The following is a 24,617-nucleotide window of genomic DNA, read 5'->3' as shown; positions in this document are numbered from 1 at the left end:
CTTTGTCGTTGCTCTTTGGATTCTTTCTAATTTCTTTATATTCTTTTTTTGTGTGGGTATCCATAGTGTTGCACCATACTCCAATCTTGGTCTTTTCAGTGTGACTAATATTTTCTTTACCATTTCCTCATCCATGTAGTTAAAGGCCACCTTTATTTTTCTTGGTAAATTGAAAGTTCCTCCATTTTGTATATATGCCTATCTGGTGACATGTCTTTGTTAATATTTACTCCTAGGTCCTTTTCCGAGCTAACTTGTTTTACCTCTTTTGTACCAATCTTGTATTGCCCTTATATTCTCATCTTACTTTTTTCCAAACTCCATTATACTGCATTTCTTGATGTTGAAGTTCACTTCTCACTTTTGGTTCCATTTCCAGACTTTGTCCAGATCTCTCTGAAGTGATTCACACTCTTTCTCCGTACTTATTTTCTTTAGTATTTTTGCGTCATCTGCAAAGAAGTTCATATAACATTCAACACCTTCATCTATGTCATTTATATATATGGCAAACATTATCGGAGCTAGTACAGAACCTTGTGGGACTCCACTTATCATTTCTTCTCAAGTCGAATTTTGTCTCCAAGTGTCAACCTCATCTTTCTCCCGTTCAAGAAGTCTTCCATCAGTTTCATTAACTTTCCTTGTACACCTCCTGTTGTTTCAAGTTTTCTTATTAGTTTATTGAGTGGTACCTTATCAAATGCCTTTTGTACATACATATACCAAGGCTTTTTCCCCCTTACAAGGGAGGTAGCCAAAAAGGAAAAGGCATAAAATCATTCCCACCCATTCCATCCCTGAATACACTCCACACCCCTCCACCCTCCCTCTTATCTGAGCATATCCACAGCAAGGCCGCTTCATTAAATCGGCGACCCCCCCTCTCCGTCCCCCCATGCATAAAAGGAGAAGACGGGGAGAAATCCCTTCGGGCTGCGTCAAATTTTTCTCACACATATACCTCACCCCCCCATCCCCCCGCCAATTCCACCCCATGCATCACAACATCATCCATATACAACCATTCTCCATTAACCCCTGTCTTCCGTCCTCTCCAGTCCTTCCTCAACAGACATTCCCCTCTTCCCCAAAGCCCCCTTCACCCCATCCATCCAGCTCATTCTAGGACGTCCCCTCATATTCACTCCCTCCACATCTGCCCCCCATACCTCTTTTACTAGTCTTTCTTCACTCATTCTTTCCATGTGTCCAAACCATCCTAATACTCTTTCATCAACCCTATCTCCCAACCCCCTTTCCACCCCCGTTCTTCTCCTCACCTCCTCATTTCTCACTCTATCTAGCCTAGTAACCCCCATCACACTTCTCAGACACCTCATCTCAAACACATTCAAACTCCTTCTCTCTTCCTCTCTTATGTTCCAAGTTTCTGCCCCATACAGTGCTGTTGGCACAATCACTCCTTCATATAGTCTCCTCTTAGCATCCATTCCCAAATGTCTATTCCTCATTACACTCTTCAATCCACCAAGGCATTTACTCGCTTCTCTCAATCTACATTCTACCTCCACCTTCACTCCACCTTTTCCTGCCACATTTACACCCAAGTATCTAAAACTATCTACTTCCTCCAGTCGCTCTCCTTTAATGCTCACTTCCAGACTACTGCCACATCTTGTACATCTCATCACCTTACTTTTACCCACATTTATCTTCTAACTCCCTTATTTCGCATACCTTCCCAAACTCTGTCACCAACTTCCTCAGTCCCTCCTCCGATCCTGCCACAAGCGCATCGTCAGCAAACAACAGCTGGCTCACCTCCCACTTTTCTCCATTTTCTTTAACCATCTCCAATCCCTGACCCACTACCCTTGCATTTACCTCTTGCACTACCCCATGCATTTATAAGTTGAACAGCCAGGGCGACATAACGCATCCTTGACGAAGTCCCACCTTTACCTCGAACCACTCACTCTCTCCATTTCTAATCCTGACACATGCTCTACTACTCTCATAAAAAACTCTTGACAGCTCCTAGAAGCTTTCCTCCTATCCCATATATCTGCATAACTTCCCACAGTGCCTTTCTGTCTACCCTATCCTAAGCCTTTTCCAGATCCATAAAAGCCCAAAAAATATCCTTCCCCTTTCCTATAGCTTTCTCACATATTTGTCTTATCACAAAGATCTGATCTACACAACCTCTACCCGTCCTAAATCCACACTGTTCCTCACCAATTACTCCCTCTGTTCCTCTCCTAATCCTCTCAATCAAGATCCTCCCATAAGCCTTCCCAACTACACTTAACAAGCTTATCCTTCTGAAACTACTACATTCACACTTGTCCCCTTTTCCATTGTAAAGTGCAACTATACAGGCACTCCTCCAGTCCTCCGGCACTCTACCCTCTCTCCAGCAAACATTAAATAACCTCACCATCCAGTCCACCGTCACTGTACCTCCTTTTTTTAGACATTCCGCATGGCATCCATCCAGACCAGGTGCCTTACCTGCTTTCATCATCTTAACAACTGCCTTCACTTCATACTTCCTTATTTCTCCTCCATTCTCCTCACTCATCACTCTCATTTTCTTAGCATTTCCCACTGCAACTATCGTTCCCTCCCTATCCTCCTTCACATTTAGCAACTCTCTAAAATATTCTGCCAACCTTCCCCTTACTGCCCTCTCTTCCATTATCATCTCTCCATCTGCACCTTTTACCTTTTCTTCTCTACCTGATTCGCCTCCTCTTCCTCTCTTAATTTCTTTCCAAAACATCTTTTTATGACTTTCAAAATTTTCTGCCATACTCGTACCCCACTTCACATCTGCTCTCCTCTTTCCCTCCTTTACCCTCTGCTTTACTTCTCTTTTCTTTTCTTTGTACCTCTCATATGACTCCCTCGTCCTATTTTGTAACCAATCTGTGAAAGCTCGCTTCTTCTCTTCTACAACCTTCTTTGTTTCCTCATCCCACCATTCACTACCCTTCCTTCTATTTCCTCCTGTCCTTCTTGTTCCACACACCATCCTTGCACACTTTGTGACTCCCTCCTTGAACCATCCCCATTCCTCCTCCACACCTAGCTCTATTCTATCCTTCACTCCCTCCCACTCCTCCTTCAGCTTCTTCTTGTACTCCTTCTCCTTTTCCTTTTCATTTAAAGAGTTCACTCTAAGCACCTCCCTAACTTTTGTCCCTTTCCTCTTTCTCCATCTATCCTCCACTCTCAACTTACCTTCCACCAAAAAATGATCTGATATTCCCCCACCCTCTCCCCTTAGCACATGTACATCCTTAACTCTTCCTATCATAGCCCTATTTACCACTACATAATCCATTAACGCTCTATCTACCACCCTTCCATCCACCACCCTCTCCCATGTGTACTTATGCTTGACTTTCTTCCGAAACACTATATTTGCTATCATCAATTCTCTTTCTAGACACATTTCCACCATCAACTCTCCACTACGATTCTTTCCTAGAACTCCACATTTCCCAACCACTCCATCAATTGGACCACTTCCTACCCTAGCATTAAGGTCTCCCAGTACTATTACATTGACATTTCTCCCTAAATCCTCTATGCACTCATTTAAATCTATCCAAAAGGCCTCCCTTTCTTCTACACTCTTCTCACTGCCAGGTCCATATGCACTTACAAAGATCCACATCTCCTTTCCCAGTTTCACCTTCATCCACATTATCCTTGAGGAAACCTCCTTGAGGAAACTACACGTTTACCTATCTCTTCACTTACTAGAATAACCACCCCTTCCCTCCCTCGCCCTCTCTTCACTCCTGATAACCTCCCACTTACACTCCCACTTACACTCACCCTTCCCTTTCAATTTAATTTCACTCAAAGCGAAGACATCCATCTTTCTTCTCACAAACATACTACCTATCTCTTCCCTTTTACTCTCATCTGCACCATATCCACGCACATTAAAAGACCCAAACCTTAGGGTGCTGGTCAGAAAACTCCCAGACCTTCTTATGCCTTTACTTTTCCGTTTAGGAATGTCCCCTGTGGGGCTACAAGGAGAAGGATGCCTAGTCCCACTCCCCGTCCCTTTCTTCTCGCTTCTTACAATCCAATTGGAAATACTTGTTTCAAGTTTTCTTATTAGTTTATTGAGTGGTACCTTATCAAATGCCTTTTGTAAATCTAGAAAAGCACAATGAGCCCATTCGTCCCTTTCTTGTATTTTGTCTATTAGCCTTGAATAGAAGCAAATCAAATTGGTGGCACAAGATCTACCTTGTCTAAAGCCAATTTTGTTTTGAATTCAGTGTCTTATTTTCTTCCAGGTGTTTAATCCATCTACTTTTGATAACTTTTTCACATATTTTAGCTATTGTGCTTGTAAGGGAGGCCGGTCTATAGTTTGTTGGGTCTTCCTTATCTCCCCATTTATATATTGGTACGATATTTGCATTTTCCCAATCTTGTGAGCAATCTATTATTTTGTATATCTAGCACATCTATACATTCTTTTAGTATCCAATTTGCAATTCCATCCGTACCGTGTGATTTTCTGACATCAAGGTTTATCATTTGGTCCCTTATTTCTTTTTGTGTTATATTTCTTTCTTTCTTTGAGGGGATCTTTCTACCTTTTCTTTTTCCCAATTATGTGCATTTTCTATTGTGAATACAGACTTAAAATGTTCATAACCTTCGCCATTTCTACATCTATATATTCCTCATTTCCTTGGTGCAATTTCACTATTTCTTGTTTATTTTCCAATTTACCATTCTACTTGTAGAATAATATAGGCTGATCCTTACATTTATATATTATGTCTTTTTCATAGTTTCGTTTTTCTTCTCTGCGTGTGTGTATACGTGTGTGTGTGTGTGTGTGTGTGTGTGTGTGTGTGTGTGTGTGCGTGTGTGTGTGTGTGTGTGTGTGTTTGCGCGTAAAGGTAGGTGTGGTTATGTGTTTGTGCACGTTATCGTGAGTTGGTGTGTGTTTGTTTGTTTGTTTGTGTACATTTTTGTGCATTTGTTTATGTGTGAGTGCGTTAGTGTGTACTTGTGCGTGTGTCTGTTTGTGGGTGCAAGTGTGTGTGTGTGTGTGTGTGTGTGTGTGTGTGTGTGTGTGTGTGTGTGTGTGTGTGTGTGTGTGTGTGTGTGTGTGTGTGTGTGTGTGTGTGTGTGTGTGTGTGCGAGATAGATTGGTAGAGAGAGAGAGAAAGAGAGAGAGAGAGAGAGAGAGAGAGAGAGAGAGAGAGAGAGAGAGAGAGAGAGAGAGAGAGAGAGAGAGAGAGAGAGAGGCAGACAGACAGACAGACAGAGAGAGAGAGAGAGAGAGAGAGAGAGAGAGAGAGAGAGAGAGAGAGAGAGAGAGAGAGAGAGAGACAGAGAGAGAGAGAGAGAGAGAGAAACTAAGAGACGACACCCAACGAGTGTTGCTTTCCTGTATAATACGATTAGGTAAATACACACAGACACACGCGTAAACAAATTGGGGAGTGCATATATGTAAGGACACAACATTACCCAAAGATCGGGCAGTATAAAATCTTCAAGCTCTCATCCAGGAAGGTAACACATGTCAATCACGAGATCAATACGTGATCCAAGGCCGTGGAGAATCACACACAACCCTTCCCATCACATGATTTATCCGCAAGTCTGCAAGCCTTGCGGGTTGAGGCCTTCAGACGTTTGCAACACACCTCCCATATACCCCAAGAGTCCAGGCCCTGGGCTCCAAGAAGTCATCACGATATGTTGAAGAAAGCAGTTAATTAATGACTGCGACCTTAACACATGCAGTGAGTGGAGGAGTTCCTCTTTAGCCTGAGGAACATCTGCAGTAGAATGATGAACCCACGTGCCACCGTTGTTGTCGACGTCGTCGTTGTCAAGAATTATTAAGAGCAACTTACCGTGCGGAGGAATGAAACATCATCTTGCTCGGAAGATCCTTCACTATCAGCCATGTTGTTGTTTTACAACAATACAACACCGCGAAGACACCGACAGCAATAACAACTATAACTTTCACTAAATTCACTCATGGGAAATAAGTGTCCTTCTTCTCCCCCATGGACTGGAGGTTTTATTCCATGACTCGAGTGGGGGAGAGAATAAGCGAAATAGACGAAAGAGCCGTTGTATCCGGGTATATGTATGTGGGCTATGGGTTACAGTTCAACAGCGCGACTCCAGTTCTGCAGGCTCCCAGTGAGTTCCCCCACGAACTCATAAGCTGCAGTGAGGCCCCGGTCGACTTGCTGGCCCTCTCTACACACCAGCCTAAACTTAGACTCGCCGAGGCCACATGGCGCAGATGTCTTACACTCCTCCGGGAAATATTCTAGAAATGTACCCATGTGTTAGGTGTAGTGTATATAGTTCCCGACACGCAACTGGTGCATTTGCAGTGTATTGCAGGGTATACCGGGTCATTCTAGGCATCGATTTCCATGCTCTCATTACAGGGAGGTAAACGGATCAACCGCTTGAGGTTGGCAGACGATATCCGCAGCCACTGTCTGCAGAATTCTTTTCGAATTCCTCGGTTTGGCTGGCAAAATCAACTTTACGGTTACCCTTCAGACATCAAAATATTATTCAAACATACCGAATTGTTCCACTAAAATTCCAGAGTAATCTTTTTCAATACTACATTTGAAGACGGAAAAATTATACTAAATATAGGGAGGTGAAACTACCAGCCGTTAATACAGCTGTTTGCAATATATAGACAACACAAAAATGTTTACATAAAGGTTTCAAAAGAACAAATCCCTTACTTATATTTACACAAAACGATTTGAAATTTATAGTAAAGCTACTGGATTGTATAAATTTCAACAATTGCGTACAGCTGATCTTAGATTACGGAGTCATACAAATATGTAAACAAACTCCTTTGGGATAGACAGTGAAACCAACGAAACTTGCTAGTGATAAAAAGGGACACAAACGCAAAATAATGCTACAAGCATTTTGCATAGCAAATAAAAGGGGTGAAATCCTCTTGTCATTGCACTGTATCCTTTTATGCCTGTATTATCGTGTTATTGTTAACCCTTTGCTGAGGTGTTTTCCCACAATCCACATTTGAATAAAACTTAGGTCTTAGCTGGTCTAGCCAGAATCATAGAATGAATTACAACACAAGTTATGGGTTTATCCAAGTAGGAGTGAGGATTTTTTCCTAGGCAAAATGAAATTACACTGATATCTTTAAAATATGTTGAACAATTTTGTAGAAAATTCCTCAATCTCAGAGGTGCCCCCCTCAAAGAAATGTCACAATGTGAGGATGTCAGAAACCACTGTTTAATAGTGTCATTCATATGAATCTGATTTTGGTTTCTGTCGGCTCGCAAATCACTCAATTTCAATTTCTGGGGGGACACTGCCCCCTGATCACTCGGGTTGGCGGGGAAAAACGAATGGTTTTCGGTAGGAATAACGCCAGAATTGCTGAATTAAAACTATAAGATGTTGATTTCTGACCTTAAATGTAAAGTCAAAAAGTGAATTATCCTGGTCAACCTTACCTAACATAACCCAACCCAATCTAGGTAAGTGTAGTAAAGTTTGCAAACACACATCATTTTTTAATAGATTATTTTTTCTATGAAAGTTCTATTCATTGTTCAATGAAATATTGATACAGATAATTAATAACAGTGCTAATTAATTTTCTAAGGTTATATACAGCATTTACCTTCCTCATCTCTGCCGTCATTGTGTGGATGACCACGTTGGGTGACAGAAGGGAGCAATTATAGATTATACAGCCAAAGACCAAGACAATAGGGCTTCCTTGGACTTTATGAGAGAACACAGGGTCCTGCCTTCATCTGTTAATTGCTTGAGGTACAATAATATCTGACCATCAGCATTTGTGACAACAACAACAACCCAGATGATCTTTAGAATTTGGGGTACTGAATTAGATATAGGTTAGGTTATGTAGGTTAAGCTAGAATAAACAAATTCATCACCCTCTCATTTCTTCGACCTCTGCATATATCAAAACAAACATGGCATATCATTCAACTGCCACAATTTCATTCATTAGTAAATTTGTTATTGATTTCCTCCAAGAAAATAGCATATGTTCATGTATTATAATTTACAAAATTAATGATTAATTTTCTATTGCTATATCACATAGATGTGTATAACTAAAGATTTACTGCTGATATAGAATAGTATAAACTATGAGGCACATGGTGGACCACTATGAAAATAATACCAACAACTCTTGAGAATGAGTGAACCCTCTAGGATTCAGATACATTTAATCATCCCTGATAATTATGATGAAAATCTAGTGTTTTCCAAGAAATAGAGTATTGAGTATAGGTCATTTTAATAAAATTTGAAAGGTGCACATCTACCCAATATAGCAATCGAAAATTAAATATACATTTTGTAAATTATAATAAATCAATGTAATTTACACTGTTCTTGGCGGAAATCAGTAACAGAAAAAATTGCTAAAAGCGATAAACTAACAAATGGAGCTGCAACAATTGCTGAGATGCCATCTTTATTTTGATAGATGCAGAGGTCAAAAAAATTAAAGTATGAAGAATTTGTCTAACCTAACCTAACCTACATTTAGTAATGCATATATACATATACCAAAGGCTTTTTCCCCCTTACACGGGGTGGTAGCCAAAAAGAAAAAGGCATAAAAACCACTCCCACCCATTTCATTTCTCATATATTCCACTCCCCTCCACCCTCCTCCCTCCCTCCTATCTTGGCACCTCCTGGGGTATTGGCTGCATGTTATTGTGGCAAAGTAGCATGCAGTTGATACTTTAGGGTCCCAAGAGAATGGAAGCTAGCTAACATTACTCCCATATTCAAAAAAGGTGACAAAAAGAAACCAAATAACTATATGCCTATAAGTTTGACTTCAGTCGTAGGAAAAATAATGGAAACTATCATCAGAGATGCTATCGAACATCATTTAGAAAGTAACCATTTGATAAATGATAGCCAGCATGGTTTCAAACGGAAACGTTCTTGCGTGACTAACTTACTCGAATTCTACAACACAGTTATCTCGAATTATGACAAAAGAAACAATATAGATTTAATATATCTAGACTTTGCAAAAGCTTTTGATACCGTCCCACATGAAAGACTACTTACTAAATTAGCTTTACACGGAATAAGTGGTAGCCTATTAAGTTGGACTAGTAATTGGTTGAATGGTCGAAAACAGAGTTGTTTTAAATGGAAAAACTTCTAGATGGAAAAATGTTAAAAGTGGAGTTCCTCAGGGTTCCGTTCTTGGGCCACTTCTATTCATAGTATAAGTGATATAGACCATGGACTAAAATCTACTGTTTCCAAATTTGCTGATGATACAAAACTGAGCGGAGTGGCAAATGATCACTCAAACCAATTAGATATTCAAGAAGATTAAGATCAATTAGAGCAATGGTCTGAAAAGTGGCTAATGAAATTTAACACAAGTAAATGCAAGGTAATGCACATAGGTAAAGATAACAGTAAGTACGATTACAAGTTATTTGGAAATTCGTTAACAAAAGTGGATAGTGAAAAAGATCTCGGCGTAATTATCAGTAACGACCTCAAATCATCCAAGCAGTGTATTTCAGCCTCTGAGAAAGCAAATAAGATTCTAGGACTGATTGTGCGATCTTTTAATTTCAAAAGTCCATCACTCATTAACAAGCTATATAAATCGTTAGTTCGTCCACATTTGGAATATGCTGTTTCCGTATGGTCACCAAATCTCATTAAAGACATTGACAGACTGGAAAAAGTACAACGGCGAGCCACAAAACTGATTCCAAATATCAAAAATAAATCATACGAAAATCGACTAAAACACATGAATCTGTTTTCCCTAAAAAAGTGTAGACTCAGAGGTGATTTGATACAGGTCGTTAAGATTTTAAAGGGAATTGACAATATCAAAAGTGACAAAATTTTCACATTGAATGAGAATCAGACAAGAAACAATGGTCTCAAACTGTCCGGAAATAGATTCAATTTGGAAGTGGGTAGAAACAACTTTGCCAACCGTGTAGTTAATGAATGGAATAAACTTCCTGCACAGGTAGTGCAATGTAGTTCAGTTTGAAGCTTCAAGAATCATTTAGGTAAATACCTAAGATGCTGTAATGATTATAATTTATCTTATATTATTTGTTTTTGTTTTGTTATCATTTGTCTGTCTGATTTTCATTTATTATTAGTTATATGTCAATTTATTATTATTTACTATTTACCTGTTTGTTTATTATTTAACTATACCTATGCATTTATTCATGCATTTTATTTGTTATTTACATTATTATACTGTAGTTTTTATTTATTATTTTATTATTATGATTTTTTTTTCGCATCCGACCTAGATATGGATCAAAAGGTCTCCTGTTGGTATGCTCCGCCTTTGTAATCCTTTATATGGGGCACCCCTATGGACCAGAGCCACACAGCATTTTGTCTGTGATAGAGGAAAACTCTGTACGTCGAGAAATGATGACACTTTTATACTCTGACCGTCCCCCCATTATGCTGTCCCCCAACCCCTTGTTATTGTCCTGTACCATTTCTCTGAAAATTCATTTCCTTTTTTCGCCTACCTACCCTGTGGTGGGGCAAAAGAATACTGCCACCAAGTATTTCCACTTGAGTTGTAAAAGGCAACAAAAAAAGGGATGGGGGATGGGATTAGGAGTCCTACTACCTGTAGCCCCAAAAGGGGACATTCCTAAAAAAGGAAGTAAAGGCATAAGAGGGTCTGGGAGCTTTCTAACCAGTACTTAGGGTACTGGTTAGAAAGCTCCCAGACCCTGTAATTTTAGAGTTCATCTGGGTCATTGTCGCCAGGTATGTTGACAGCCAGTTTTGGTATCCAGTTGGACTGCAGGGTGTAGAGGTGTTTCATAGCTTAAAGAAGAGCATGAAGCTCAGCTCCATTGCACTGTTTTGAAAATATGTAGTGTGGTGACGTCACTTGTAGTGGGAGAACACCTGGTACACAACGTCAACATCATCATTAAACTGACATTGACAGGACTGGACAGATGACATGGCATCTCAAACCTATCATTGCAACTCCACTCGGTAGTGTATTTGCTTTCAACAAGGTTGAGTCCTGCCAAGATAAACATTTATTATGTTGATGTATTGAAATTTACAAAATCACTATTTAATTTTCTATTGCTATATCCCATAGGTGTGCATTTCTAAAAGAAATACCATCATTAGTGACTTGGAAAAAATATATTAACAGGATCATAGGAGATATACACTACATCTATTAAAAAATTATAAAAAAAAAAATAGTAACTATAAGGTTTTAGACAGTAATCAGTTAGGTAAATGTTTAGGGTGGCAGATCATTATTCTCCAAATTGAATATGTTTTTCAAAACTTGCTTGAATAAAACAAGAGGGTCTTCTCTATAATTATTATTTTGCCATGTGTAACACCAGAGTGGTGGAAGAAGAAATTGTGTTTATGGACAGAACCTCTAGGATTTCTGTGCTCATATGAACAAATATTGCCAGTTTTACTTTTTCTACTTATTCCTTTAAAGATCTAAGGAAATTATTAGTATTATTTTAGTTGTGCACACCTATGCAATACAGCATTAGAAAATTGAATATTAATTTTGTAAATTATAATACATGAACGTAATATGCAATTTTCTTGGTGGAAATAAAAAACAAAAAAACCTTGCTACAAGAAAATTTACTAACAAACGAAGCCACTAGGATACGGTACAGACACCATGCCAGTCCAGTCACTATCAGATAACAGCTTTCATGTTATGGACCAGGTGTTCTACAACTCCAGGTGATGTTAATAAGCACTGTTACAAAGACAATAGGGCTTCCGTTGTCTGTTAATTGCCTGAGGTACAATAATATCAGGCTGTTAGCATCTGTGACAATGATGACGATCTGGATGATCTTTAGAATTTATGGTACTGAATTACTTAACATTGGTTAGGTTAGATTAGGTTAGTTAGGTTAGTTTAGTTAGGTTAGTTTAGTTAAGTTAGATTAGGTTAGTTAGGTTAGTTTAGTTAGGTTAGTTTAGTTAAGTTAGGTTAGTTTAGTTAAGTTAGGTTAGTTAAGTTAGGTAGGTTAGGCTAGTTAAGTTAGGTTAAGTAGGTTGGGTTAGGCTAGTTAAGTTAGGTTAAGTAGGTTGGGTTAGGTTAGGTTAGAATAGACTAATTTATCATCCTTTCATTTCTTTGACCTCAGCACCTATCAAAACAAACATGGCATATCATTCAACTGCCGCAACTTTGTTCGTTAGAAGATAGGTTTTAGCAACTTTTTTGTTATTGATTTCCACCAAGAAAATCACATATTACGTTGATTTATAATAATTTACAAAATTAATAATTAATTTTCTATTGCTATATTACATAGATTTGCATAACTAAAATTCTACCAAATTATTTTTAATAGCAAATCATCAGAGTTGTTGAATTTCTAACTTAATAAAGTCACTCATTATTTATTTTTGGATGATAGTCAGTTTCACCTTTTGGTTTTCTTTGCCTTTAGAGATCTGTGTATCTTTTTTTTATGTGTGTATATAAGATTTATAAGTCACAAGTCTGCCATTTTTGTCATTACACCCATCCTATTTGATCCTTCACAGAAATTAACAGAGCAAGGAAGAAAACATCAATGACCCGTGTTGATAATAGATATATCTTAAGTATATCCTAATTTAGGTTGAATTAGGTTAGGCAAGTTGATTATCATCTTTAACCCCACAAAGAACAATAAAAACTAAAGGATCAATTTTAATACCATAATACAGGTAGTTCTCGATATATGCGAATTCGCGTATATGCGATTCAAGAATTTGCACCACTTTTCGATATGTGCGGGGATATATTCGAAGATATGCGATTTGACCTAAACAAAAAAAATAAATAAAAATAGTCGCGGCCGATTATTTTTTTCAAAATACCTATTATATATTTGAAGTTGGTGCGCATAAAGCCATGTGGTAACACTGGCTGCATCAGCTAGGTAGAGCTGGCATCACTGCGGCGTTATCACAACAACAACACCGGCAGCTGTACAGACGGCATCGTCTTAGGCATCCTTCCTGTTTCATAGGCCAAACCATTGTCTTTCTGCAGGTAATTAAGCTTTTTTGATACACAAATTAATTATTTTTTTCACAAACAAATTAATTTTTGATACTTATTACTGCCCCAATTAATTTAGTCAATTTTCACTCTCTGCAAGAATTATCGTTTATTCTCCGCACTGGATAAACTCTAAGCAGTAAGCCTGCCTGTGTATCTCCAGAGCACATCAACAGTCAGTTTAAGCGTAGCAAGCAGTCTGAAATGTGAATTGTAAACAGACTGATTTTTCAAACAGCTGAAGAAAATACGCTTGGCGAAATAAGTGATGTTTACGGTAGCGTCTTTTCCCGAGGTTAATACTTACATGTCAGAGAGTGTTAATGTTGCAGAATATCATGCTCGCTTTGCTCACTCACTCTGTTCTATAACCCTCCTATTATGTTTTCAGGATCAGCGCAAAATCAATCCGAGTTGAGAACGTATCCCCCTTTTTCCCATAGGTTCAATAGTTCGATATATGCGGGGGGTCCGCGGAACGGAACCCCCGCATATAACGAGAACTACCTGTATAAAAATTAAATAGTACTATTATTTTTGGGTACAATAATTTGTAAGTTTTGATAGCAAAATAGAGTAGTGACAAGGCTAATTATTGTCCAAAATCCTATATTTACTGAAAAACCATTCTAAAATATTATCCAAATCAGATTAAGGTAATTTCAGATGAAGGTATTTTTACTAATGTAGTATCTCTAGCACTATATAAACAGTACATGTTCACTTAGTATTGCTGTTGGTATGGTTGTATTTTGCAAATCCCCTGCCAATATTTACCAATACCTATCCTATCTCAACTTGATTTAACCTAATCTAAACTAACTGAACTTAATCCAACTAAAAGCCTGAGAAAGCCATATAACCTCACCTAATGTAGCAAAGTTGTTGAAGCAGTGTTACACTTGCTTCTGGAGGAACAGCCTATTATTAACCCTTTACCGCCTAAATTTTAGAGGATAAATAAAAAAAAATCATGGCACACATTTCTTTATTCATTATAAGAAAATACATCCTGTTGTAGTGAAAACAACTAATGAATCCATTTTATATATGAAATTTTTAAAGGGTACAAAATTGTCTCTTCAGGCACACAGCACTTTTTGACACACAAAAAATCTGGAAACGCCGAAAGAAATGCACTTTTGAAAAAAATTACTGCACAGAGGTGCAAAAACACAACAAAGAAAAAGAATTAGTACAGGTAGTCATTGACTTCCAACTGAAATTGGTTCCAGCCGACCAGTCGTAACTCAATTTAGTTGTATGTTGGACACACGTTAAATTCCTCTAGGAATAGTAGACTCTTAAAGTCATAATTTACCCACATTTTCTTATACATTATAAATATATATATATATATATATATATATATACATATATATATATATATAAATATATATATACATATCACAACATACCACAGTCTTACGAAAGAGTTGCGTAAGCAAAACTATATATTTTGATTGCTAACTGCAATCCTCTTCAGTAGTACAAAGTGGAAGGAGGATGCTGTCTTAAATAGCAACCTCTTACAAAAGAAAGGGAACATGGAAAATAATAACCATCACTACCCCAACCCTATGTGACCTGATGATGACAAGAGGTCGGGTTAGGGGGAGGGGGAGGAAGCTTGTTGACAATATGTTTGGTGATGAATAGTCCTGATATAATGTCTGGGGTCCATTGACCCTTGGAAATATTTTATTATGTCTCAAAGGCGTGCTCTTGAGCAGCATTTCCAATTGTTTCAAGGGCAATAATGGTTTACCCAAACATTACCAACTGGGTTTAGAAAAATAAAAAACTAAGTAATATAATTATCACCAAGGCAGATAAAGGGGGTAAAGTAGTTGTTTTAGACCTAGACTTGTATGTTGATAAAGCCATGGAGCTTCTGAATGACCATAGTACATATGAGAAACTCACCAAAAATCCTTTAAAAGACATGGTTGCTTCTTTTAATTGACAAGTTCGTAAGGTCACCACTAGTGAACATGTTGCTAAACTTAAAGTTTTTACTCCCAAACTACCTTATTTTTACAGCTTCCCCAAGTTACATAAAGAAGGTACCCCAACAGGGGTTCATGTACTAGCAAACTTTCTAAATGGCTTGCGGGATTGTTATCACCATTTGTGGGTAAATTTTCCAATTCCCATTTAAAACATTCAGAAGATTTTATCCAGAAAATTAAGGAGATTAACATATCAGGCCGCAGCTTATTAAGTCATGATATTGTTTCATTATTTACGAACATTTGTGTTGATGATATTTTGTCCTTTCTAGAAACCAAGCCACAAGCATTCCAAGACAAATTCCCCCTTCCGGTTTCCAAAATCATTGCTCTTGTACGCACCTGCGTGTCATCTAATGTTTTTTCCTTTCAAAATCTGTTTTTCAGGCAAAAGTTTGGTTGTAGCATGGGTTCTAACCTTTCTCCTGTTCTGGCTAATCATAACATGGAATACTTCGAGAGTGTTCTTCTTCCAACAATAAACCCCCAGGTATGATTTGGTTCAGATATGTTGATATTTTCACTCTTTGGGATGGGAGTTCAGGTCCCTTTGATATTTTTCTAGATAAACTCAACAATTTAACAACTAACATAAAGTTCAAAGTAGAATGGGAAAAAGATGACAAAATCCCCTTTTTAGACACCTTAATTATGAGGAATGGGAATAAGCTTGCCTTTACTGTTTTTAGAAAGAACACCCATTCAGGAAGTTACCTTCATTTCTTCAGTCATCACCCAGATCACATTAAAAGGAGTGTAGCTTCGGGGGGTTTTCTCTGAGCCTTTAGGATTTGTAGCCCCCAATTTTAAAACATGAATTAATTTCGATCAGGTCCCAATTAACAAAATTAGCTTACCCTCATTGGTTCCTGGATAAAGCCCTCAGCCAAGCCAGAACCAGTTTTTTCAATCCCCCTTCCACTAAGCCAAAAGAGAGACAAAATCCCCTAGTCATCCCCTTCTCAGAGTCCATCAGTTATTTGTCCAAATTTCTTCCCAAAGAGAACGTAAATTTAATTCATAATTACCCTAATACTATTAATAAAAAAGTTGTTAATGTTCACCAGAGGTTGAGAGAAGATCATATCCCAGGTGTTTTACTCACTTCCATGTAAAGATTGCAACCTTTCATTCATAGGCCAGACGGGTAGAAACTTAAGGACAAGACTGAATGAACACAAGAGGTCGATTAAATATGGCCAAGAAAATTCAGCCGTGTTTCAACAAGTAAGTAAATTTAATCACCGGTTTGACCGGGAGAAATCTGACCTTATTTATAAATCAGCCTGTGGGTTCAGAAGGAAAAAAGTGGAATCCACATTAATTGAATATCTGCCCACAATGAATATTTCCAAGGGTCAGTGGACCCCAGACATTATATCAGGACTATTCATCACCAAACATATTGTCAACAAGCTTCCTCCCCCTCCCCCTGACCCGACCTCTTGTCATCCTCAGGTCACATAGGGTTGGGGTAGTAATGGTTATTATTGTCCATGTTCCCTTTCTTTTGTAAGAGGTTGCTATTTAAGATAGCATCCTCCTTCCACTTTGTACTACTGAAGAGGATTGCAGTTAGCAATCAAAATATATACAGTTGAACCTCGAAAGCCCGGACTAATTGGGGGGAAGGGTGGTCCAGTCATGCCAAACGTCCGGTCATCGAAAATATTGCCTTAACAGCCGTAGATTTTCATAGCGGTATACGTATAGGTAATGTATGATATGGCATAGAAACGCACAAGGATACTCTAACACTGTAATAATAACAATACTGTAATGATAATGCTATGATACTAATAATTCTGTAATAATAACTGTAATACAGGCATGTAAATGTACTGTATATACAGTGTACTGTACTGTATTTTTTATTACGTACACTGTAGATATCGGAAGGTATGCACGCGGGACAGTGGTGGTGGCCAGGGTTGCCGCGTTTTCTACACTGTCGTGTAGAATGGGAGTGTTGCCATACTGGGGCATACATTTTTCTCGGGCATGTGCAGACTTTCATAAGATATACTTGTCAAACTTTGACAAAATGGTGGTTCTAGTTTTTTATTCTTGAATGTATATAAGGCCCCCATGCCCTAACATATTCAGTAAGATATAAAAATTATTTCTTTATATTATTATCTCTAAAAGAAAGCTGAAACTTTAGCGTAGAATTTTTTCTACACGGTAAAAACGTATCTTTTGGGGTATAACATTTTATTAGTAACACAATTACCAATAAAAGTCATATTTTGATGTACCATTTATTATTTGATAACTAGTTCTATGATTTTTAAACAAAAGTTTGAGTTTTTGAACGTTTTTAACAGCCCGCTGATATGTAGAAATAATTTCATGTCCTTGTGCAGTTGCCACATGCTGCTATTTTACTACATTTTGGTACAAAATTCTACGAAATGGCAGCCCTGGTGGCGGCTTGACTGGGCCGCGTTTGAGTACACGTGTACGGCCGTCGCTGCCACCTACCGGACAAATAGGGAACTTTGCTTGAAAAGTCCACCCTTTGTTCATTTTGACCGGTCATACGAGGGTCTGGGCATTCGGGGTCCGGGTTTTCGAGGTTCGACTGTAGTTTTGCTTATGCAACTCTTTCTTTTGTTCGACTGTGGTGTTTGTTGTGATTTACAAATGTGTTACTACAGTTTTCACCAGTGATTTATATAATATATACAGCCAGTTCCCGCTTAACAACGATCTCGTTTAGCGACGACTCGGAGTTACGACGGCTTCTTAAAAAAAAAAAAAAAATTAAATATTCTTTTACGGCATTCGAATCTTCGCGCCTACCGAAACACATGCGACTGCTACTCGTGCATGCATGTATATCAACTGTGCTCAAATATCTATGCATATTTCCTTTAAATCATGACTGTTATATCATACTCAAATGAACTACACACCAGAACAGGATGTGTAACTTACATCACCCAGCTGGAAGCGATGACTGATATGCCAGCAGGACTTGCGTGCGCAGGTTCTAGAACGTTCGGGTGAAAGCTCTCATTGCCACTAGTAGCCAGCAAGGACGCGTGTGTTAGGAAAAATGGATGCGTTCTTGCTGGCACTGCGTTTGTGCTGCTTTGCATGTCCGCAAACCGCGTCGTGTGAAAGGTCCCATTGAACTCCATTGAAAGTTAAAACGCGGCGCACCCGAACGTGCGTACGGAAATGCTCATGTGAAAGCAGCCTTAGCTGTATAATCTTACTGCATAGAAGCGATGCCCAGTTAGTTCTTTCATTGCATTTGTAGGCACATGACGTGCCCATGTATATTAGACGTTAAACCTAATAAATGATTGATGTGGTCCCCTCGAGTATCCCTGCACCTACAACCACAGTAAGATGGACAGTAAGTAAACAAACATATAAAACATATTAATATACATTCCCTGAATAAAATAACCTAGCATGTAGCACTTTGTCACTTTGCCTACTTCCGAATATTTGTTTATATGCTCATACATGTATGTCTCTCAATGGGTCCTCGTTTACCAACGAAATCGCCTAACGATGGGGTCTTCTGAATGATACTCCGTCGTTAAACGAGGACTGGCTGTATATATATATATATATATATATATATATATATATTGTCATATTTAAGTTATATTTAGTACTCTGAACCTGTTTCTCTAAACATCACACCATTTCATATTGTTAAGTTAGGCTTAAATCAAACACAGAATATTAAAGTTACTACAATTAGTTTAATATTGAAAACATATGAAAATAATACAGTAATACTGAAAAATACAATTATGTACAGAAGATGTTGAAAAAAAATAGAAAACATTTGTGGAATTACAAAAAGACAATTTAAAACAGACACAAACAAAATTTAGTTGCTGCTCGGATAGCTGGTGCTGGGCTGTGGATCATCTGGGTCAGCTGTTGGTGTGGTGGGAGGAGGGGTAATGGTCGGTGGTGTAGGGGGTGGGGTAACAGTCAGTAAGGTGACAGCAGGGGCAACGGTAGGAGTGACTGGTGGAGTTGTGCATTTCATGTTTGTTTGGATTGCTTTTTTTTCTCATCATAAATTTCACGATATGGATGCACCACATTGTTTATCATCCTTTCAATCCATTCAAAGTTGGGGTCCATTTCTTCCAACTGTTTCAGGAATTTATTCATTGTAGCCAAGCTTTCTGATAATCCCTTAGTGGTGAATTTCCTTACTGGCAAGCTCTTCTTCTTTCTCTGCCTGTCTTCTCTCCTCTTCACCCATTCATTCCTCTTCCAATTTGATGAGTTCTTCATTTGTTAGTTCACCAGATTCTTGATCTAATAATTCTTTCTCATCTTCTAATTCATATTCCAATGAAAGTTCTTTTGAAAATTTCAATATTTTTTCATGTGTCTCACTGAGTTCTTCTTCACTGTCAAATCCAGCAAAATCATGCACATAAAGTTTGAGACACTTTAACCAAATTCCATTCATACTCTTTTCAGTGACAGCCTCCCATGCAGCAGATAAATTCTTGATGCACATAAGAACATTGTATTGTTTCCAAAATTGACGTAGGCTTAGTGCTGGGTTGGCATCTATAGCAGCTATTGCTTGGGCAAAAGTGATTCGCATAGTTTGCTTTGAATGTTGCAATCAAACCTTGGTCCATAGATTGAAGAATTGATGTTGTGTTAGGTGATAAATAAACAACTTTCACATTGGGATGAAGAACACCCAAGTGAGGTGGATGTCCAGGTGCATTCTCCAACAGAAGTAAAACTTTAAAAGCAATTCCTTTTTCTAACAAATACTTACACACTTGAGTTAGGAAGCAATTCACAAACCAGGCTTCAAAAAGTGGCTGAGTCATCCATGCCTTACAATTTGATTGAAAGTAAAGTAAACACCCAAAGTGTGCTTGTTTACATGTTTGAACGCGCGTGGGTTTTCCGAATGGTAAATTAAGAATGGCTTCAGTTTGAATCCTGCGATATTCCCGCTAAGCAGAAGAGTAAGCCTATCCTTGTAAACTTTAAATTCTGTCATTGTTTTAGCTCCTTTATGGATATATGTGCATTCTGGCATTCGCTTCCAATATAATCCTATTTCATCTACATTAAATATTTGCTGTGGAAGATAGCTATCATCTGTAATAATTTCATCAAGCATTTGCACAAACTTTTTGGCTCCTTCTTCATCTGCACTTGCTGCTTCTCCAGTCACACAAACACTATGAAGTTGAAATCTTTTCTTACGTTTTTTAAACCATCCAATACTTGCAACAAAATCTTGCGTGTATTCATCTCCGGCACGTTCCTTCAAAGTCTCAAACAGACTTTTCGCCTTTGTACGGTAAACAGGCTTAATGGTGTCCTTTTCTGAATTTGGTCTTCCATCCAAACACTTAACAATTTCATCATTTCGTGGTTATCACAGTTGTTGTTGTTGTTGTTGTTGTCGTTCCCTAGACTGTCTGTCCGAGCAGTCCCGTCTCCTCAAGGAAGGCCACAGCCGAAACTGGGTTTTCCCACAAATCCTTTATAGAGTGCATGTTGTGTTGTTTGCGTGCATGATTGTGTATAATGCAGTCTTCCATTATGTGTTGTATGGTATGGGGTGAAGTGTTACATCCTGGGCAGCTGTTCACAACACGGTCGTCCAGCCTCTTCTGGTAGCTTAGAAGTGCTGGGTGGTGACCGCATCGCAGTCTGGCCAAGTGGACTCTGTCCTTACGTGGGAGAGAGGATTCAGAAGGGTGGATATCAGGGGGTCTGGCATGCAGCAGTGTGTTGTCTTTCAGTGTGTTAATGGAGCGGTGAGTGATATGATTATGAATATGTTTCCGGAGGCTGGTATTTGGTGGTTGTGGAGGAAGAGAAGAGAGTATCTGTGTGTAATAAAGGTCTTTGGGTGTAGTTTTAATGTTTCTTGGTGTGTGTGGGTGTTCTGCTATGTAGTGTAGCGGGTGTGATGTGTTTGTGGTGGCTGCAGCAAGTGTTTGTGTGCCTCTCATGTCGAGGTGGTCCTTGACTTTGAGGACTTTTGTTTCATGGTGTAAATGGTCTGTAGGTGATGTATTTGTGCAGCCTGTAATTGTTTTTAGGGCTTTGTTTTGTATGATTTGAAGGGTGTTGTGGTGTGTCTCACTGAGATTAGGAGCCCATGCAGGACTCGCATAATTCATCACTGAGCGTATGCATTGTTTGTATATTGTTATATTAGTTTCTTTGTTTTGTCCAAATGTTGTTCCAGTGATTGACTTAAGTGCGTTAAGTCTAGGTGTGCATTTGTTTTTTATGTTTGTGATGTGTTGTTTGAAAGACATGGATGTATCGTATGTTACACCAAGAATTTTCGGTGTGTTTGTGTGTGGTATTAGAGTGTTGTTGATGTAGAGATGAGGTATGTATTTGTGTTCTTTTGTCCAGTTGGTGAGAAGTGTTGCTGTAGATTTGGTTGGAGCTATTTTGAGTCTGTTTGTGATGAACCATGTGTTGAGTGTGTCAAGGTAAGGCTGGATTATTTCTGCAGCTTTGTCTGTGTTACGATGTGTGCATGTGATTGTTATGTCGTCTGCGTAGGAAGAGATTTGTATTTCTGAGGTGTCTGGCGTGGGTAAGTCATGCATGTATAGATTAAATAATGTGGGGGATAGAACTGAGCCCTGTGGTACTCCGTTCTTAATGTTTCTGATGTGCGATGATTGGCCATTATATGACACATGAGCATTCCTGCCTGCCAGATAATTGGCCAGCCATCTTTTGGTGTTATTGTGCATGTCTGTGTTATATATTTTATTTGTTAGGTTGTGGCGGGGGATAGCATCAAAAGCTTTACTAATGTCCAATGTTATAAGAAGTGTTCTGTGGTGGGGCCTATCTGAATTGATGCCATCTAAAATTCTTTGTGTGAGGTTTGTCAGAAGAGTGTTTGTGGAGTGTAGTGGCCTAAAACCGTGTTGTGAGTCAGCAAGGGGAATATATGGTGTGACAAGTTTAAGTATTAGGCGTTCAATGACTTTAGAGGGGGTGCAGAGAAGTGTGATTGGGCGGTGCGATGTTGGGATTGTTGGGTCTTTGTTCGGTTTTGGAATGGTGATTATTTTACCGTGCTTCCAGATGTCGGGTATTGTGTTGTGTGAATAGCTGTAGTTTGCAATGTTTGTGAGTGCGTGTATACCTTGTGGTCCAATGTGTTTTAGGTGGATGTTGCTTATGTTATCAGGGCCACAGGCAGATGAGTGCTTGAGACTATGCATTATGAGTTTTGTCTGACTGTCTATGAAGGGTGTATAGTCTGAGTCTGTGGGAAAGTCTTTCTTACGTCGAATGGTGCGTCGGTCGTCAGGGTGAGATGTAAGATGGCTCGTCTGTGCAAAATGACGTATGAGTGCGTTTGCTTGTTGTCTGTTTGAGGGTAGATTATCTGTTGTTGTGATTATTGCTGCGTGAGAGCGTGTAGTGTTAGTGTTGGATAGTGTGATGCTGTTGAGTGTTTTGTACAATTTGCTGGTGTTTGTTTTGTGATCAAGTGTATTGATAAAGTTTTGCCAATTTTGTGTTTTTTGTTCATGTATTTTATTGGCAATCACAGTGTTTAGTGTTTGTATTTGGTCTGCTATGTTTTGAGGGATAGGTGTGGGGGTATCGTGTTTAAGTGTGTCACGTTGTCTGATGAGGCCTTGGATTTCTGGTGTGAAGTTGGGGTTGTGTGATTTTCTGTTGCCTCTAGGGATGTATCTCTTGTCTGCGTTTTGTATGATTGTATTAAAAGCGTGCACAGCATTGTTTATGTTTGTGATTGGTGTACTGTTAAGTGTTTCAAAATGTTGTTCTGTCTCTTCATTAAAGGCTTCCCAGTTAGCTCTCCTGTAATTGGTGTAAGTGTGTCTGTGGCCAGCTGGGGTGCCCCTTGTTTTGGTGGTGATGATGATTGGAAGGTGGTCAGAACCAAGGGCTCCGACCACTCTCCATGATGTTGTTGGGGTTAGGCAGGGGGAGCAAAAGGTGATATCAGGAGAGGAGGGAGTGTAGAGGGCTTGGTATGGGATATGTGTATGATTATGCGTGTTGTTCATGATAGTCAATGAGTCGAATTGAGTCTGTATATCAAGCCCTCTGTCTGTGTCACAGTTGAATGCATGGGTGCAGAACCTTTCACAGCTTCACAAATTCTTTCTTTGTTTTTCTAGGTCGTTGACACGGTTGAATGTGATAACTGTATATATATATATATATATATATATATATATATATATATATATATATATATATATACACACACATATATATACCAAAGGGGGTAGCCAAACAGAAGAAGGCATAGAAACCACTCCCACCCATTCCATTCCCTACACATTCCACTCCCCTCCACCCTTCTCCCTTCCTCTCAACTTGGCACCTCCTGGATGACGGGTCATCCCTGCACTCTGTCCTCTGCCCTGGGTCAGAAGCAGTGTCGCAAGACACAGCACATCCACGGCAAGGCGGCCTCATTAATTCGGCGACCCCCCCTCTCCATCCCCTCATGCAGAAATGCGTCAAATTATTTCTCATACATACTTCCTCACCCCCTATCCCCCATCCACTCCCCCTCATGCATCACAGCATCATCCATACACAACCCTTCTCCATTCATCCCTATCTTCAGTCCTCTCCCGTCCTTCCTCAACAGACATTCCTCTCTTTTGTAATGCCCCTTTCACCCCATCTATCCGTCTCATCCTAGGACGCCCCCTCATATTCACTCCTTCCACCTCTGCCTTCCACACCTCTTTTACTAATCTTTCTTCACTCATTCTTTCCATGTGTCCAAACCATCCTAATACTCTTTCATCAACCCTATCTCCCAACTCCCTTTCCACCCCTGTTCTCCTCACCTCCTCATTTCTCACTCTATCTAGCCTAGTAACCCCTATCATACTTCTCAGACATTTCATCTCAAACACATTCAAACTCCTATATTCCTCTCTTATGTTCCATGTTTCTGCCCTGTACAGTGCTGTCAGCACAATCACTCCTTTATATGACCTCCTCTTAGCATCCATTCCCAGATGTCTATTTTTCATTACACTTTTTAATCCACCATTCTCTCAATCTACATTCTACCTCCACCTCCACTCCTCCCTTTCCTGCCACATTTGCACCCAAGTATCTAAAACTATCCACTTCCTTCAGTCTCTTTTCTTTAATACTCACTTTCAGTCTGCTGCTACTTTCACCCCTTGTACATCTCACCTTTCTTTTGCCCACATTTATCTTCAGCTTCCTTCTTTCACACACCTTCTCAAACTCTGTCACTAACTTTCTCAATCCCTCCTCTGATCCTGCTACAAGCACAGTGTCGTCAGCAAACAACAACTGGATTATATCCCACTTTTCTCCATTTTCTTTAACCATCTCCAACCCCTGACTCACTACCTTTGCATTCACCTCTCTCACCACCCCATCCATGTATAGATTGAACAGCCAGGGCGACATAACACATCCCTGATGAAGTCCCACCTTTACCTCAAACC

The 24,617-nt window shown here is 39.1% G+C and overlaps 2 protein-coding genes across 10 annotated transcripts in view; one reads left to right on the top strand and one right to left on the bottom strand.

Moving 5' to 3' along the window:
• The window catches only part of RyR (Ryanodine receptor), a 636,026-nt gene extending 629,759 nt beyond the window's left edge, over positions 1 to 6,267 (bottom strand). For 5 of the 9 annotated variants that reach the window (XM_076213833.1, XM_076213832.1, XM_076213835.1 and 2 more), the window contains exon 1: positions 5,877 to 6,266. In XM_076213833.1, coding sequence (XP_076069948.1) covers positions 5,877 to 5,930 — 54 coding nt within the window. In that variant the 5' untranslated portion in view covers positions 5,931 to 6,266. Of the gene's footprint in view, positions 1 to 5,876 lie in introns of all 9 variants that reach the window. The other 4 variants (XM_076213834.1, XM_076213839.1, XM_076213840.1 and 1 more) reach the window with 4 other exon arrangements.
• Positions 6,117 to 24,617, top strand: part of LOC143017547 (AP-4 complex subunit mu-1-like) — a 126,931-nt gene continuing 108,430 nt past the window's right edge. The window contains exons 1-2 of the mRNA XM_076172336.1: positions 6,117 to 6,174; positions 16,274 to 16,362. Coding sequence (XP_076028451.1) covers positions 6,117 to 6,174; positions 16,274 to 16,362 — 147 coding nt within the window. The remainder of the gene's footprint in view (positions 6,175 to 16,273; positions 16,363 to 24,617) is intronic.

This window comes from Oratosquilla oratoria, chromosome 32, assembly GCF_046742065.1.
Source record: "Oratosquilla oratoria isolate Oo_2021 chromosome 32, ASM4674206v1, whole genome shotgun sequence".
Taxonomy (NCBI): Eukaryota; Metazoa; Arthropoda; class Malacostraca; order Stomatopoda; family Squillidae; genus Oratosquilla; species Oratosquilla oratoria.
This window is presented reverse-complemented; position numbering and strand designations above follow the sequence as displayed.